Source organism: Carassius carassius, chromosome 24 (assembly GCF_963082965.1).
Source record: "Carassius carassius chromosome 24, fCarCar2.1, whole genome shotgun sequence".
Lineage (NCBI taxonomy): Eukaryota > Metazoa > Chordata > Actinopteri > Cypriniformes > Cyprinidae > Carassius > Carassius carassius.
In genome coordinates, this window is record NC_081778.1 from 3,395,030 (window position 1) to 3,413,433 (window position 18,404).

At 37.0% G+C, this 18,404-nt stretch overlaps 1 protein-coding gene across 1 annotated transcript in view; it reads left to right on the top strand.

Annotated features, from left to right (window-relative positions):
- lars2 (leucyl-tRNA synthetase 2, mitochondrial) overlaps nucleotides 1–18,404 on the top strand; it is a 59,972-nt gene that overhangs the window by 23,884 nt on the left and 17,684 nt on the right. Inside the window, exons 8-12 of the mRNA XM_059507348.1 lie at nucleotides 7,910–8,017; nucleotides 8,294–8,453; nucleotides 9,251–9,355; nucleotides 10,085–10,200; nucleotides 10,285–10,568. Coding sequence (XP_059363331.1) covers nucleotides 7,910–8,017; nucleotides 8,294–8,453; nucleotides 9,251–9,355; nucleotides 10,085–10,200; nucleotides 10,285–10,568 — 773 coding nt within the window. The remainder of the gene's footprint in view (nucleotides 1–7,909; nucleotides 8,018–8,293; nucleotides 8,454–9,250; nucleotides 9,356–10,084; nucleotides 10,201–10,284; nucleotides 10,569–18,404) is intronic.

The following is an 18,404-nucleotide window of genomic DNA, read 5'->3' on the forward strand; positions in this document are numbered from 1 at the left end:
TAGATAGATAGATAGAGAGACACACACACACACACACACACACACACACACACACACACACATACATATATATCCTTATCTAGTATTTACAAATATCTAGAAAGTCTATGGCGAAAGACATGGGATTTTTTTTTTTAATCTAACAGATCTGAACTTTAAAATCTTTTACAGCATGGCATCATAATATTCCAGAAAAGCATGTTTTTATGAGATATTCAGATTCGCCAATCAAATGCTTCATTGTGAATCCACACTAACATGCCTGCAATTTATTATTGTACAACATCTGCTGCAGGGAAGCTGGCTCGAGTAGTCTCCATCTTAATTATACTTCCTCTATTAAAAAAGATATATATTCCACCCACACAATAACTGGTTAAAAGTCCTGTGAGTCTAAATCAGCTGAACCGCTCAAGATCTCACGGAGGAGGCCTGTCTGTGCTGAAGATTTGGAGGCTTATGATGCCCTCGAGTCATTTGCAAATGATCATATTTACAAGATGACCACACATGAACACCAGTGTAGTGTGCTAATTACCAGTGGAGGCGTTGGTTAAAAAAGATGTTGGAAGCAAACTGGTATTGGTCTTAATTAAGTTTAAAATGTGAGTGTTGGCTGTGGAATTCAGTCTAATGTAATGAAGAAGAGCAATAAAATCTAACTCATTTAGACCGTTCAAATCAACAGACCTGTGCACTGAGACTCTCCAGTCATTCTCTGTGGCAGCGCTGAACAGATAAACTACATAATGCATTGATTGCAGGCCGAATGCACTTCCTTTCCTTTTAACATTCTTAAATCAATATACATTTATTTGAGAAAGTCTGAGAAATTTTGAGAAATGACTTGATATTAAATCTTGTTCATCAAAATTAAGTGAGTTTATGCTTAAAGGAACAGTTCACCCAAAAATACAAATTTGCTAAAAATGTTCTCACGCTCTGGCAATCCAAGATGTAGAGGAGTTTGTTTCTTCATCAGGTTTGGAGAAATGTAGCATTGCATCCGTGTCTCATCAATGGATGCTCTGCAGTGAATGGGTGCCGTCAGAATGAGAGTCCAAACAGCTGATAAAAACATCACAGCACTCCAGTCCATCAGTTAATGCCTGGAGAAGACGAAAGCTGAAACAAATCCATGATTAAGACATCAATAATCCATAATATTGCTTTCTTCAGTGAAAAAGTAGTCTTGTCTGAATCAGGAGAGAATCTGCAAAGATCAAGAGCTGTTTACAAGCGAAAACAGTCAAAATAAATTCAAAACAAATATGTGATGGACTTTTTACTTGGAGGAAGTGTTATGGATTGTGGACTCCATCAGTATTTTAGCTGGAAACAACAGTTTTAAATTAAAACATCTTAATATTTGTGTTTCTTGCAAACAAACAGCTTTCGTCTTCACAAGACATTAACTGATGCACTGCTGTGAGTGCTGTGATGTTTTTATCAGCTGTTTGGACTCTCATTCCGACGGCACCCATTCACTGCAGAGCATCCATTGGTGAGACACTGATGCAATGCTACATTTCTCCCAATCTGAAGAAGAAACAAACTCATCCTAATCTTGAATGGTCTGAGGGTGACTTATTTCTTTATTCTTTATTATTTAAAAAAAAAAGAAAGTTTATCTTGTTTTCCCTTTGAGTTATAATTTTTTTTATTACCGCACTGATATACGTTTTATTGTTTTAAGCTTGAACTTAATTTTGATACATTAATGTTTTTAAACAAGACTTAATATCAGGTCATTTTGCTTCTCAAGTAAATGTATATTGATGTAAGAATGTTTAGATATTTGCACACAGGAGAACAAGCACAACAAAACAATATTGAGTAAGAAAATCACTTTTTTGCAGTGTTTGTAAGTGCAAACAGAGGAAAAGGATATGCTCATATTTTATTGATAAATGGAGTCATTAGCTCAGTTTTAAGAGGTAGAAGTTGACAGGAGGTCATTCCAGTTCTCTTCCCTCTTGGTCTGGTTGAATGGGACTTGGACAGTATTTCCTGCTGGGGTAAGTCCCAGCTGAATCAACCCTGTTTCTCCTGGTTCAGACTGACTCCATGCGAGGTGTGAACGGCAGCTGGTTTGCTTGGTTCTCCATCTCTGATTGCACTGGGATTGAGAGCCTGGGCTCCGCTGGAGGGGAAGTGGCACTTCTGGACCCACAAATGTATTTTTTGTTCAGTACTGCTATTATATTGTGTAAAAGCTATTATTATATAACCTATAACTTGCAAGCTTATTCATTCGATGATCCTGAAAAGTACAATGCCTGGCAACCACCCATAACACCACTGTTCTTTAGAAAATAAATAAATAAATCTGCACTAAAGAAAGGTTTGTCATTTTTTACAGAAAATTAACTGGTGGTAAGTTGCTATGGCATATACAGTCATGGCCAAAAATATTGCCCCCCTTGGTATATATGATCAAAGAAGGCTGTGAAAATTAATCTGCATTGTTAATCCTTTGGATTTTTTTTTTTTTAATCACAAAAATCTAACCTTTCATTGGATAATAAGAAGTTTTGAGCCCAGTGACCCATTTCTGTGTTGTTTCTGAGGTTTGTGTTTGAATTATTGTACGGTTGGAAGATCTAAACATGGCCCATTATAAGATTTTTTAATCTGTTGGTATTTGATAGAAATGTGTCTAAAGATGTCAGCAGAAATATAGGCCCACAACATTAAAAATACAGCAGTATACATTTATCTCTGTTTTCACCAAACCCATCTTGAGTGTTTGCTGCTAAAAGCTCATTTTTAGTTTCATCTGACCATAGAAGACAGTCCTATTTGAAGTTCCAGTCGTGTCTGATAACTGAATATGCTTAATTTTGTTTTTGAATGAGCTAGGAGAATTTTTCTTGTAACCCTCCTAAACAACATGTGGTGATGTAGGTGCTGTTTGACTTTTATTTAAGGTTTTCTGACCCCAAGTCTAAACTAATCTTTGCAATTCTCCAGCTGTGATCTTTTGAGTCTTTAGCTACTCAAACTCTCCTTCTCACCGCACATTAGGACGATATAGACACACGTCCTCTTCCAGGCAGATTCGTAACATTTTCTGTTGATTGGAAACTCTTAATTTTTGTCCTGATGGTGGAAATGGGAATTTTCACTGCTCCAGCTCTTTTGTTAAAGTCACTTCACCAATTTGTGAAGCTCAATTCTTTTTCTGCACATCAGAAATATATTCTTTGGTCTTTCTCATTGTGATGGATGATTAAGGGCATTTAGGCTTCGTTTTCCCTTCTATTTATATTACTTTTATCCATGGCTGGATAATTTCATGTTCATAATCACCATGGAGTGCTCAAAATTGTGAATATGACTGGGAATATACTTCAGAGATATTTTACTCATAAGAATTTCTAGGGGTGCCAATAACTGTTTCCAGCATGTATTTGAGAAAAACATTTATTTCATAATAATATTTCCCCCCATTTTAATTTCTTATTATGCAATGAAAGTGAAGCTTTTTGTGTTTTTTTTATTTCATTTTATTTTATTTTGTTTTATTTTTTAAGTAAATGATCGAAAGGATTAACTATGCAAATAATCACAGCATTATTTTATCATATTTACCAAGGGTGCCAATATTTTTGGCCATGACTGTACAATAAAAATGTAACAATTTTTGGTAACACTTTATTTTAAGGTGTTCTTGTTACACATTACATGTACTTACTATCATAATTACAATTTATTATTAGTAAATTTATTATTAGTAATCTTAAGCCAAACCCAAATTGTAACCATAACCATATAGTAAGTACATGTAGTTAATTAATATTACTCAGTACTTATGTTTTATTACACCATAACAACCTTAAAATAATGTGTAACCCTTTTTTGTCAAATTATTTATATTCTACAGTAATAATTTACAATAAGATCTGTTAGTTAACATTAGGTAATGCATTAACTACTAGTATAATCTAATAATGAGCAATACTTTTGTTACAGTATTTATTCATCCTTAATGTTAATAAAAATGCAAACGTTAATTGTTAGTTCATGTTAGCTCAGGTCCATTAAATAATATTAAGAGATACAGCTTTTGATTTCAAAAATTAATGTTAACATTAACTAATGAATGCAAAGTTTACATCCAGTTTGAGGAATAAACTCTTTTTGACACAGATGGGGAGTTTAAAGAGGCTGGCCCTGTTGAAAAAAGCAGCATATGCTGGTTAGGTACGTTTTGAAGCATGAATGCTGGTTTAAGATGGTCCTGAGCAGGAGCTAGTTGTTTAGGATCAGCACATAACCAGCTCAAACAAACAGTCATGCTTCACAATGTACCTAACTAGCATATGCTGCTTTTTTCAACAGGGGGAGTAGCCTAGTTCTGCAGCATGTTGCTACAAACATGCTAAACCATGCTAGCAGCATGCTAAAAAGCTACGAACGTACTGTAAACATGCAAGCAATGCATTAAACCATGTTAACTACATCTAGAGAACATGCTAAACCATGCTAGACACTTGCTAACAATGCTAAACAACACTCAAGAAATGGTAACATGCTAGCATTACTTAGAATCATGTGGTCTGGTGTGGTTTCGCACACTGGACGAGAAGCGTGCAAACAAACATGTTTGATATTTTCATCCGATTTAGAATCACATTGTTTTCATTTGTCACGCATCTGCATCAAGGTGGTCAGTAAGTGTATAATGACTAGCGTTTTAAAATCTGTGCCATGCTGGAATACACTACTTTTAATATCTGTCCAGATATTAAAACACTAGGCATCATATACTCACGACTTTGTAGATAGTTACAGAGGAAAACCTGGTCATCATAAATACGTTTGATCGTTCCAATAACAAAAATCACACGAAATTTGCATCCTCAAATTTGCATCCGCACTGAGGTTCTCCCTGTGTTACCCAGGGTCCACTCAATTCAGAATTTCTGGCCTTGCCACCGGTGCATACACTCGTAGAAAACAAATATGTTTGAATTTTAAAGATGTGGTGCGACGCGATGCATTTGCTATAAAAATACAGTAATATATTTTGAAATATTATTACAATTTAAAAAACTGTTTCTTTGTGAATCTCTGTTAAAGTGTAATTTATTCCTGTGATGCGCAGCTGTATTTTCAGCATCATTCCTCCAGTCTTCAGTGTCACATGATCTTCAGAAATCATTCTGATATTATGATTTACTGTGCAAGAAACATTTCTGATTATAATCAATGCTGAACACAGTTAAAAATGTATATTGAATTTGAAAAATTAATATTTTACATCACTTTAAAGAAGTATCTTTTCCGGTCAAATTATGTAAAAAAATTTAACGCATCCTTGTTGAGCAAAAGTATTAATTTCTTTACAAAATCTTCATCTACCCAGAACTCCTTAGAGATACCCTTCCCACAACTCCCTAACATCATGGTGCTGAGTTTTGTGCAGGGTTATTGTCACATCCAGTTTATTAAAGCGCTCTTTCATTAAACCTTGAACATATAGTCATGCATGTGCATGCAAATAGTTTTGTCTCCTAACAGATTACCAAACACTTGCTACCTTGCATCACTTTTTCCACCGTTTATAGATTTGTGCGTTGCCATGGAGACTCTCTGTATGGTTTCAGAAATGTGCTCTATATGTATATGTAGACCAGTGTTTTTTTTGAAGTCATGGACAGGTTTGAATACAGAGATGCAGCTTTTGCTTTGGCTCTTCTGCCATTCTTGGCTCTTTGAGCGTTTTGTTTGCCTCTTACACCTCGCGGTGTGTCCAAGTCAGATCTAAGCGTGTTTGCAGACTGAATGCTGGCAGGTCTGTTTGGCTGCTAAAATCTTCTTCTGCATTACAGGCTGTGAGAATCCAAATCAGAAATTGCATGGACATCTTTGGTGGTGAACATTGTTTTTGGGTCACTGTAACTGCAGTTTTATAGTCAACCTGAAACAGTGTGATTTTTGGTAGGGTCGTAAACCCAGGGTTGGAAGTTAATGAACAGAAATATCACACAAATTCAAGATAAAGAAGCAAAATGGAAGCACAGTTAATTATGGTTATCAGAATTAAAGTAAAATGTGAACAAAAAAATAAAGTGTTGATGGCAGAATTAGATTTAGATCTGCTGCATTTCTTTTGTGTTTTTTTTTTTTTTTGCAGCGTTGAGGTCTGTTCAGAAACACTTAAGAATGGAAGAGGATTGGCACTAAACACATGAGGTTTCTCCAGAGCAGTGCTTTACACACTTCAAGAAGTCAATCTTCTGGCTTATGTGTGGTTCTTCTGAGACATCAGACTGGAAGAAAGAATGACACTCATGACCTTTACACATCTGAAAAACTGCTGGCATTGTCTGGTTCAGAACTCATTTTGGAGAGCGCTGAAGATTTGAATACTGTGATTGGAGCGCTCTCAAATGAGACGGCCACATCTCAACCCCCTTCTGCCTCTTCGTGCAAGTGTGAAATGTCCTTCCTGACAGTGCGTCCGAGTCACTAATGAGTGAAGTGCTGAGGAAGCCGACAACATTTGGGGCCCTTCAATTATTTTCTATTTGTTTTGCGCTCAGGGAGCGAAGCCTCTTGTGAGTGAGATCGCTAATGGCTAGTGACAGAAGGAGCGAGATGTCAAACCCCGACCGTTAGCTTTTCATATCCCATCCTTTCAGTGCTCGACAGCCCAGCTGAGCCTTTTGGCCTGGACCTTTGTTATTATGCATAGCTTCCTCTTTTCCATCATCTGCCTCATCTTTTCTTCCTCCACCCCAAGAGTTTCTTTTTTCAGCCTGAGTCTGAGTCTGTGTGTGTGTTGAGACTTTGCGCAGTTCATGAGGTTTTCTGTAAGCTTTGCTCTTCACTTGTAATGTGAAGGCGGTTGCTTATTTAATGCCAGAAAAAATGCCTTTTCTTGCCAAAACAGCTGGGGATCAATGAAGTCTATAATACTTGAGGAGATTTGTATATTAGCCTTCCCATTCATTTCAATGGTGGTTAGGACTCTCAGGAAGTGTGCAACCTACATACAGCTTTGCTCAGTTTTTGTCTTGCTGAATGACGTATTGGTGGTGTCTTCCAGCAGGGAATGACCATGCTGATTCCTGACCGCTTGGGGGAAAATATTGCAAATAGGGACCACAAACTGCTGCTCCTGAACACTTTTCTAGATTGTAATGGAGGCGTTGAATTATTCACTTAATCAGTTTATTAAAACATTGCTTCATTTATTAATGGCACTTCTGAGCCTGCAATGGGTTTGGATTTGTTTGTAAATATTTTAGTTGCAAACCAGAAATAGGTAATACATTAACATGTACAAAAGTTTGGGGGGAAATGATATACTTTTATTCAAACAGGATGCATTAAATGTATTAAATGTGACGGTTAAGACATATAATATTTCTGTTTCAAATAAATGTGGTTCTTTTGAACACCAAAGAATCCAAAAAAAAAAAAAAGGATGATGGTTTCAAAATGGATGATAATCAGAAATGTTTCTTGAATTAGACTGATTTCTGAAGATCATGTGACACTGAAGACTGCAGGAATGATGCTGAAAACACAGCTGCGCATCACAGAAATAAATTACACTATAAAACAGAGAACAGCTATTTTAAATTGTAACAGTATTTTACAAGTTAACTAGTTTTATTGTATCAAATAAATGCAGTCTTGGTGAACATGCATATTGTTCCTATAATGTGCCGGTGGCTCAGTGGTAGAGCATTGCTTTAGCAGCACAAAAGGTTGTGGGTTCAATTCCCAGGGAACACACATATTGATAAATAAAATATATATCCTGAATGCACTGTAAGTCGCTTTGGTTTAAAACATATGTTAAATGAATAAACCTAAGTTTAGAGTGATAACTGTTTTTATTTATTTATTTGTAATTTTTATTTAGTTATTAATGCAGATTTCTGTCTTGCAGCCTCTTCTGGATGCTTTGGCAGATCTCCCAGAGTGGTATGGAGTCAAAAGCATGCAGGCCAACTGGATTGGCGACTGCTCAGGCTGCTTTTTCAACCACATAATGAAGGTACTGAGTGCTTCATCTGTGAAATACATTTACAGCTCTTGTGCAACCATACACCGCTCACACGGCACTTTCTATGAAATGATGAATTTCCATGCTGGCGTGTGAGCAGGTGCATTTCATCAGGTTTGATCCAGAGTTTGGCTGCAGGCTGTGTACTGCGTGTACAGCATTGTTTCTTCGAGTCTGTTGTGGAAGGATATTTGTGCTTATTAAAATCATAATTTGATTTCCAGCACAGTGTGCGTTTGCCAGAGTCTGTGTGCATCTGTTTGTCAGGTGGATGGTCGTGACTCAGGTGAGGTGTTGGCTGCATACACCTGTTCTCCAGAGGCTGTGTTTGGAGCGGCCTATGTTTCAGTCCTGCCCTCGCACCGGCTGTTGCACGGCTCCAGTGCCCTCAAAACGGCTCTGCTAAGAGCCCTGAGACCCGGCAGAGGTGACACACACACACACACACACTCCTGAAGGCACAGATGTTAGATGCTTGAAGTGATTCTCTCAGGAACATCATCATCTCATAGACTGAAGGAGTTCAATAGGGTTTAATACAGACACATAATTCATCAGCACTTTTAAAGCTTTTAATAGTGATGCACTGAAATCAATTGTTTACCGAAACCAGGATTTTAGTTTTCCAAAACCAAAACCGAAAATAGTTTATTTTAATCAGTTAAATGCATTTAATCATCAACACTCAAATAAAAACAGTGATGTAAATTTTTTATGAATATGTATTAGAGTGCATACAATACTGGTCAAAAGTTTGGGATCATTAAGATTTTTTAATTTTAATTTATTTTATTATTATTATTTATTTTTTAATAAACAAATAAAAGCACCATAGGAGAAGCACTAATTAGATAAATGATTTTGGCCCTCTACAGAAAAAAAAGCCATTTCAGCCTGAAGGATTTGATTGCTGAAATGTTGTTGCATCACTAGAATTTATTTAATCAAGTTATTTACAGGAAGAAAACAAAATGACAATAAAGAATGACTGCATTCATGTAATGGTGATCTCCAAATGCATGTATGTACTGTTTTTGTGGTGTGTAGGTGTGTTTTAACCCTTGAGGCTGTGGTTGCTAGTTGATTTTATGGTCTCGCACCAATCTGTGAAATAACTGTGTGTCCCAAAGGCTTTGGAAGAGGAAAGATTTCTGTTAATGAGATCTCAGATTTAGCCGTAGTTACCAGCGCTGCTTGATTGACCTTTGACCCCTGCTTGTGCAGACAGCCTGACTGAGGTCACGGCCCTCAACTTGTTCACCGGCCGTGAGCTTCCAGTGGTGATCTCCAGCAAGAATGAGTTCGACGGACATCTGGACACTGTCATAGGTGAGAAGATGCTTCTCTCTCTGTGTGTGTGTATTCCTTAAGGATAATCTACAGTAATCATCAGGGATGTGTATGTTCATTGAGTACATTGCTCTAGTTATTGTCCAGTGTTTTTACGCACATACTTAAACAATTTCCCAGCATGCTGTACTCCGGAATCAAGGATTTCTGTCACAGTTCTTTAACCTCTTCAGTGTGTTTGTCATTGCATGTACAGTGGCTCCCAAAAATAGCATGCTTAAAAATGAATGAAAGTCAATGACATGAGGCTCATTAAATTAAGTTTATACAATGAATACACTCAAGAACATTTTTTAAAATTCATATTTAGAGAAAATGTTCTCTAGAAAATGTTGTGAAACCAACATGAAAAAACATTGTTTAAACCAACTTGACACGTTAATTTAAGCCCACAAATGCAATTGCATTAGATACGAAATATCAAATCAAATGACACATACAAACTTGTATTTACTCTCGTCCACTTCATGCTTTTTCTTTAATTGGATGGCTAAGATTGAATTTGTATTCATTTTGCAGAGACACATTTATGTGGCCAATAATATGTGAAAAGTTTTAACTGATAAGTAAAAGCACATGAAGTGCCCTTTATGGAGAATTTAACACAGGTGTCCTGCGTAGTAACAGTTTTACAACCACAAAGAGTCACAGTTCTTTCATTTAAAATTAGATGTATACAATGCATTTATTTATTTTTCTTTATAACAGGCATCCCAGAGAGCAGTGAGGAGGATGCAGAGTTGGCTCAGTCTCTGGGTTTGAGCTGGACTTCTGTTCTGAAGACAGAAGAAGACGGGACACAGACTCTAATGAGCTCAGATGAGGTAAACCCACCATCACGGTTAAACGTGAGAGCAGAGGTGAAACAGCTGACCGCTTACACATCCTGATCATCTCATCCGCTGTAGTTCACAGGTCAGAGCCGGGCACAAGCTTTTAACTCCATTACCCAGAAAGCCCGGGAGAGGAGCGCTGGAGGATACCTCACTAGTACCAAGCTGCGTGATTGGCTGATCTCAAGGCAGCGCTACTGGGGCACTCCCATTCCCATAGTGCACTGCGGCACATGCGGGCCTGTGCCAGTTCCAGTGGAGGAGCTGCCTGTCATGTTACCTAAAGTACCGCCCCTCTCAGGGAAAGGGGCGTCGCCCTTAAAGACAGCACGGGATTGGCTGAGATGCCAGTGTCCGAGGTGAGCGCAAGAGTTTGAGTAAACAACTACAGTGATAGTCATTCAAAAGTAGCTGTTAGTAGTACTTTTACTAAATATTAGTTAGTTACTGTTGCTGCATCTGAAAACTATCGGCGCTCTCACAGCACACATCATTCTCACGCAGTGAAAAATACATCGCACCGCAAAGAGGAAACTAAAAACACGCAGAACGATAATAGAGAGCAGGTTACGTTTGCAATGACAAGTCCACCGATGATAATCTACTCTCCTGCAGATTCAAGATCCCGGCGAAGGGAGAATTAGATTGTAGAGGAATATTATTATATTTACGTATTATAGATGGTCATAAAAATACATCTAAAGCATTTATTAATCTTAGTTCATGTTCATCACGATATTTAGCAATTCATAACTAAAAGCAAAAGCTGTATCTTTTAATATGATTTAATGGACCTGAGCCAACATGAACTAACAATGAACAGTTATAAAAGTATTTTTATTAACAAAGATTAATAAATACTGTAACAGGTGTATTTATAATTGTTAAAGCTTTAAGAAACGTTAAGTAATGAGACTATATTGCAGTGTGTTACCATTTTTAGTTTAGCTTCTTTCTTTTTTTTTGCTGTTTTATGGTTTGGTCTTGTTTAGCTGTATTTTTTCTTTGCATTTTTGACTTTTGTTTTTGTTTTGTTTTTGCTTTTTGTTGCTTTGTTTGGCTTGTTTTTGCTTTATCTGCTTTGCTTTTTTTCTCTGTGCTTTGTTTTTGTTTTGTTTCTCTTTGATTTGCTTAGTTTTTGACATGCTCATTTTTGTTTTGTTTTCTCGTTTAGGTTTATGCTTTTTCTTTGATTAGCTTGGCTCATTTTTGTTTTGTTGTGTTTTTACTTTGGCTTTGCATTTTGTGTGTTTTGCCTGGTTATTTCTCAGTGTTTTTTGGTGTTTTATTTTTTGTTTTGTTTTTGATTGAGTAAGGACAGGACATACATAGAACACAGTTGAATTCGAACCTGTGTCCCTCATATGAGCACCACGAAGCTGTCTGGAGCGTGTGCACTGATCACTAGGCCTTTTCTCTGTGGAAATTTCTTCTCAGAGGTCAGACAGTTTGGTTCCTTTGACAAGTCGGGTGTATAAATTGAACTCTGAGAAAATCAGAAGTGTTTGATAAGCGTTTCATCTGGTGGCATTGTAATATAAGTGGAATCATTTTCTTCTATTATCTGAGTCTTTGTCCTCCCAGTCTGTCATGTGAAATAATGGCAGACTCCACCAGAACTCATTGTCTCAGATCTCATCAAAACAGAGCCTAGTTCAGACCCAGCCAGACTAAAGTGGCTTGTTTCGGGGAGCACTTGTCCCCTGGAGGCTACAGGGATCATTACCACTGAGTCACGGAGGTGGTGAAGATGTGCGCACAGATAGCACCTCCTCACTGTGAAGGGTATTAATAGACCCTCTCTGACCATGAAGCGTGCTAATGCTGGCAGAGCCACTGAAAGCGGATGACATTTTTACGAAAATCCTCTGTCAGATAGACACATGAATGGAGAGACAAATGAGTCTTAGCTACCTGACTTCATGCATTTGTAAAATGCCACTTTGCATACATAGACACAGAATTGTGAATTAGTAGAGGTCGAGCATTATGGGTTTTTTAATGGCCGATACCATTTTTTAAAAAGCAGCGTGGCAGATGGCTGATTTGATGCAGATATTTATAATGTTCACTTAAGAGCTAATACTAATTACATCCTTTTTAAGCAAGACAAGATGAGCAACAAAATAGTTTCATAAGCCTATACGACTACAATGCATAAAAGGATTATAAAATTGTTTGTTTTCAGATGCATTTCAAATGTACAGTTTCTCTCTTCTGAGAATATAAAAAGGCTCACAATTTATGGATGCACAAAATGTTTTCACCATATTGGTTATTAACCGATATTGGCAAATTTTCAGTTTATTGTTATAGGCCATTATTGGGTATCTATCTGGTAATTTTCGACGTTTATTTTTTTTCTGACTATTTTAAGATTTAAATAATCGTCTAGAACTAATTTAATGAAAAAAATCATTGATTAAGGCAAAGGGCCCTATCATACACCCGGCGCAATGCGACGCTAGGCGCAGCACAAGTGTGTTTGCTAGTTTCAGTCCGGCGCTGTTTGCATTTTCCCATCCAGCACCTCGTCATTTAATTAGCAAATGCATTTGCGCTCATTTTTGTGCCCATGGGCGTGCTGGTCTAAAAAAAGAGGTGTGTTCAGGAGCATTGCTATTTTAAGGAGCTGAAAATAGACTGCGCCATAGACCAACTCAAACCTGGTCTAAAGTCTGGCGCAGTGTTTTTTCTTTGTTATTTAAAGAACGTACGCGCTGCTTATTAAACACAGGGACGCACAGCAGCACACCAACATGCCAAATATAAAAAATTAAAGGATTGCAATGCATAAGATTTTTTTGTAGGATATATATATAGCGCTTTACACTTTGTGTTTAGATCGTTAAAATAGATAGACCTAAAGATTTTACAAGCTCTATCTCCTAAACCGCTCTTAAAACAAAAGTGCTCATGATGGTGTGTACATGTAGCAATAGTGTTTTAATTTTCCCTTTTTTTTTTTTTCTTTACAGAGTAGTATAAATTGGTCACATCTGCCATTTATATGTTATCAGCAATATCATGAAAATAATTATTGTCATATTGGATTTAGTAACATTTTTATAGCGGTTCAACCTTTTAATCACTTTGCACTGAAATATTTTGTTCAGTCAGATGCTTTCTAGAACGATAATGTCTCCTCCCCCTAAGTTATAATCTAAATATAAATATGTCTTAAACTGAACATATGCTTACCATTATAAAGCACACAGATGAGGATTTATTTTTACTGCAGCTACTGGTTTTATGACAGAAATGTTATTGTGTCATATTAAATCTAATATGAATGCACTGTATTAGACTATATTTATACACATTTTTATTTAATTTAGTAACTGCGGCTGTTATGAGCTGTCAAGTGCAGCCAAACCTGATGGTGTTAACTAATTAAAAAACTAATGGATCTTTACAAATGATTCGGTTAAACTATGAATACTGTGCAAACACCGTATATTTATACAGACAAGTACAGAGCAGAATCATGGCCTTTAAGTGTCTGATCCTTTATGAATTATGGACTAAGCTCATATATGTTCTGCTCTGTTTTATGGCCTTGGCTGCCTTCAGAAATGTAAAGAAAGTACTGAAATGGTCTGTTAATGAGGCATAGGTCTATGGAAGCATATGGGTAGCAATATTCAATTTGGAATGTAATATGTAAAATGGCAATGCATTTCTGTATTTACATTTACATTTTCCAATACATTTGTGAAACATTTGGTGCAAGATTAAAATGAAAATGTATTACAGAAATGATTAGATATGTGTAACATGTTCAAGCAAAAACTGTGGCAAAATTATCATTCAAATGCTATTTTTCTTAATTGCATTAACACTCACAGTCAAGATTGCATTTTCATTCAGTGTCCCGCAATGAATGTAGCAAAATTCAATGCGCACATTGAAAATGCATTCCGAGCCGATCACGTTTCCGCCCCCTACCAGCATGTCAATCACTGCGTGAACAAGGCGGGGCTTGCAGAAGGTCAAGAGACTCAAATCTCAAGAAGAGGATTCAAGTGAGAGGACATGGACAAGACAGTGGGTCCGTGTACGTTTTGATCATTTTGGTTTATGGCTTCAATATTTCATTCACACTTGTGGGCGGAGCTGAACCGCTGCTTTCATCTGATTGGTCGAATCGCGCCACCTTCAGCTCTGTCTTTTCATTCTTTCAGGCAGAATAAGAGTCAGTGCGAGTGAAGCACTGTAATGTCTGAAACCACCGCTCACTGTTAATTAGCATAATATTTGAATCAGATGTAGCTGGGCACATAATTCGTGCTGCTGCGACTTGCAAGAGACCCTGTTCAATTATTTCTAGGTTATAGTATTGTATGAATATTGTCCCACTGATAAAAACAGTGTAAATAGTTATGTCTCCTTGGATAACAGTGAAGTGGAAATAAATATAGTTAAATTTATGAAATAAAATTAAATAGGATTTTTTGGGAAGGTAAGTCTGGCCAGTTATACAGCAACACGAGTCAGACGAGTCTGAAGATCTGAGCTGAATTTGGTGAAATATTAAAGTTCTAGTCTGTGTCAATTACTCTCATAATAAATAATAATAATAATGTTACCCGTATTTTTCGGACTATAAGTCGCACCTGAGTATAAGTTGCATCAGTCCAAAAATACGTCACGACAAGGAAAAAAACATATATAAGTCGCATTGGACTATAAGTCGCATTTATTTAGAACCAATAAAAAACATTACCGTCTACAGCCGCGAGAGGGCGCTCTGGGGTAGGCTACAGGAGCACTGAGCAGCATAGAGCGCCCTCTCGCGGCTGGAGACGGTAGTGTTTTCTCTTGGTTCATTTCTCTCGGTTCATTTCTCTTAGTTCATGTCAAATTAATTTTGATAAATAAGTCGCACCTGACTGTAAGTCACAGGACCAGCCAAACTATGAAAAAGTGTGACTTATAGTCCGGAAAATACGGTAAATATATGTTGTCTTTCTCAAGCCCAACAAAGACTAAAAAGAGAAACATCATTCAATTTAGTATGTAATACAACTAATATTACTAATTGATTTCAGAAATACACACACATACCTAGTGCCTTATGACTTAAAAGATGAGAGTGGTAAATGTTACAGACATGGAACTGTTCAGTCTATTATTGATTTTTATTTCCACTTCACTTTTATCCAAAGAGACAGAACTATTTGCACTGTATTTATCAGTGGGACAATATTCATACGATACTACAACCTAGAAATAATTTGCAGGTCTCAGCAGCACGAATTATGTGCCTAGCTACATCTGATTCAAATATTATGCTAATTAACAGTGAGCGGTGGTTTTAGACATTACAGTGCTTCACTCGCACTGACTCTTATTCTGCCTGAAAGAATGAAAAGACCGAGCTGAAGCTGGAGCGATTCGACCAATCAGATGAAAGCAGCATTTCAGCCCCGCCCACAAGTGCGAATGAAATATTGAAGCTATAAACCGAAATGATCAAAACGCACAAGGACCAACTGTCTTGTCCATGTTCTCTCACTTGAATCCTCTTGAGTCTCGAGTCTCTTGACCTTCTGCAAGCCCCGCCTTGTTCACGCAGTGATTGACATGGCGCGAGGGGGCGGAGACGTGATCGGCTCGTAATGCATTTTCAATGTGCACATTGAATTTTGCTACATTCATTGCGGGACATTGAATGAAAATGCAATCGTAAGTGTCTTGACTGTGAGTGTTAATGCATTTAAGAAAAATAGCATTTAAATGATCATTTTGCCACAGTTTTTGCTTGAACATGTTACACATATCTAATCATTTCTGTAATACATTTTCATTTTAATTTTGCAACTTATAAAGTGTTAAAATTTGTATTCATTTTACATATTAAAACTAGTGTATGAAATGGCAAATGAAAATTATGTGATTTAATTTTCATTTTCATTTTGCACCAAACGTTGCATAAATGTATTGGTAAATGTAAACGTAAATACAGAAATGCATTGTCATTTTACATATTACATTCCAAATTGAATATTGCTACCCATATGCTTCCATATGGGTCTGTCCAGCCACTGTTTAATTACTGGGTGTGTTACATCAGAAGTATTGTAGTCGTGTAATTTTGGACTTGAATCTGTGTTTCTGGATGCTCTCAATTATATATTTTAAGGTATTTAATCTCTTTGCTATTTGAGATGTCCAACTTAATAAGTCTGCGTAATGGAGAATAGCACCCAAAACATATAAAAAACACTTTTCTATAAGATTCTATACATTCATATTAGTTCATTCATTTGGTATCATGAAGTATCAATGAATCTTGTTTACTATTATTTATAAATGCTCTATTGTTAGTTGTCATGAACTAGAAACCTCCACAAACACAAATCTCTTTGGTCACACTTTAAGGTCCAATACTCGCTATTAACAAACCAATTAACTATGACTTTTGCTTCAATAAACTCCTAATTACTGCTTAATAATGATTATTATGGTAGTTGTTAAGTTGAGGTATGGTCTATTAGGGATGTAGGATATGGTCCTGCAGAATAAATGCTTTATTAGTACTAATAAACAGCCAATATGTTAATAATAGGCATGCTAATAAGCAACTAGTTAGTAGTGAGAACTGGTCCCAAAACTAGAGTTACCTTTTGGTTTTTGTTGTTTAATTCCAGATCTTTTAAAACATGCTAAGATCTCATGACTGGTTTAAGTTCAGTCTAGTCAAGTTAAAGTAAAGCAGTGTGAAATCGGTCACATTTGTACAGTATTTGATTCAGACAGTGACGGTTTTGTCCTGCTTGTGCCTGTGTTGACGAGGAGACCGGATCATCTCTCATCTGTGAGACCTCGAAGAAGATCACCTTATTTCTTTAAATGATGGCCTACATTCAGCGAAGTGGCTGCGGAGAGAGAAAGACATGGAGAGCAGATAAAGAGAGATGGTGCTTATCTTCCTCGTCCTTCAGGAAAAGAGGAAGTCATTTCCTGAGCTCTGATAGTGTCTCTGGCTTAGCTGTTAGAAGTTGAATTGAAATCTGAGGATAAAAACAGAGACTGATCTCACAGCTAGATGTAGGTGCTGATGATATGTTTGAATGTTTGTTGTGGGACACTAACACACAACGCTCACAAAACGTTCTTTCAACCCCGCCTCGATGGAAAAATGCGCATGTGGTGACATTTCTTCAAAATGTTATTCGGTTTTCTGTGGCTGGTTATGCACTGCTAAATATTTTTGCATGGCACCATTAAACTTATTAACATAACTCTAAATCTAAACTAAATGTTTGTGACCACGAGTAATAATTTGAATAAAACAGCAGATTGATTGAATTGGATTGAAGGTAAATGATGAAATTACTTTACAGAGAGCTTCACCTCAAAAACAAATGGTGCAAACAAAAACAGAATTTGTTAAAACTAGCTAGTAGTTGCAAAGCCTTTAGTATGGACTTTAACAGTATAAACAAGAGCTAATGATTGGATGGTGCAACACTATGTTGGTGTATTACACGTAAAAATAGCAAGCGTGATTTGTTCACTTAATGCAGTTTCAAGGGTAAAGGTAATTTGTTTAATTAGTACCCCAGGAGGACGTCTTTAAAATCCAGTCTCAGGTCCTATCTGAACTCTGCCACACCTTCAGAAAGTGTAAGGTGTACAGCGGGACATTGGACCAATGAGATTGTAGAGTGGGCGGGGCTTTCCAGCACAACACTGCAGAAATGAAAACCCATATAATTGTGTATTTAACAAAAACACTGATGAAACATTACAAGGTCAAAGCATTTGAAAAATGAAAATGTACAGTTTTTTTTTTTTGCAGTGAATGGGTGCCGTCAGAATCAGAGTCTAAACAGCTGCTAAAAACAACACAATAATCCCCAAGTAAACCACAGCACTTCAGTCCATCAGTTAATGTCTGGAGAAGACAAAAGTTGGGTGTTTGTAGGAAACTCTCATTCTGATGGCACCCATTCACTGCAGAGGATCCACTGGTGAGCAAGTGATGTAATGACACATTTCTCCAAATCTGATGAAGAAACAAACTCCTCTACATCTTGGCTGGCCTGAAGGTGAGCACATTTAAGCCAATGATTTATTTTGGGGTGAACTAGACTGACTGGCCGCAGCTTTACTGTAGTTTTCGGACACAGTGTCTCTGTCGTCTGCTGCGATGTTTTCTCTTGTCCGTGTGCATCTAATGGCTTCCT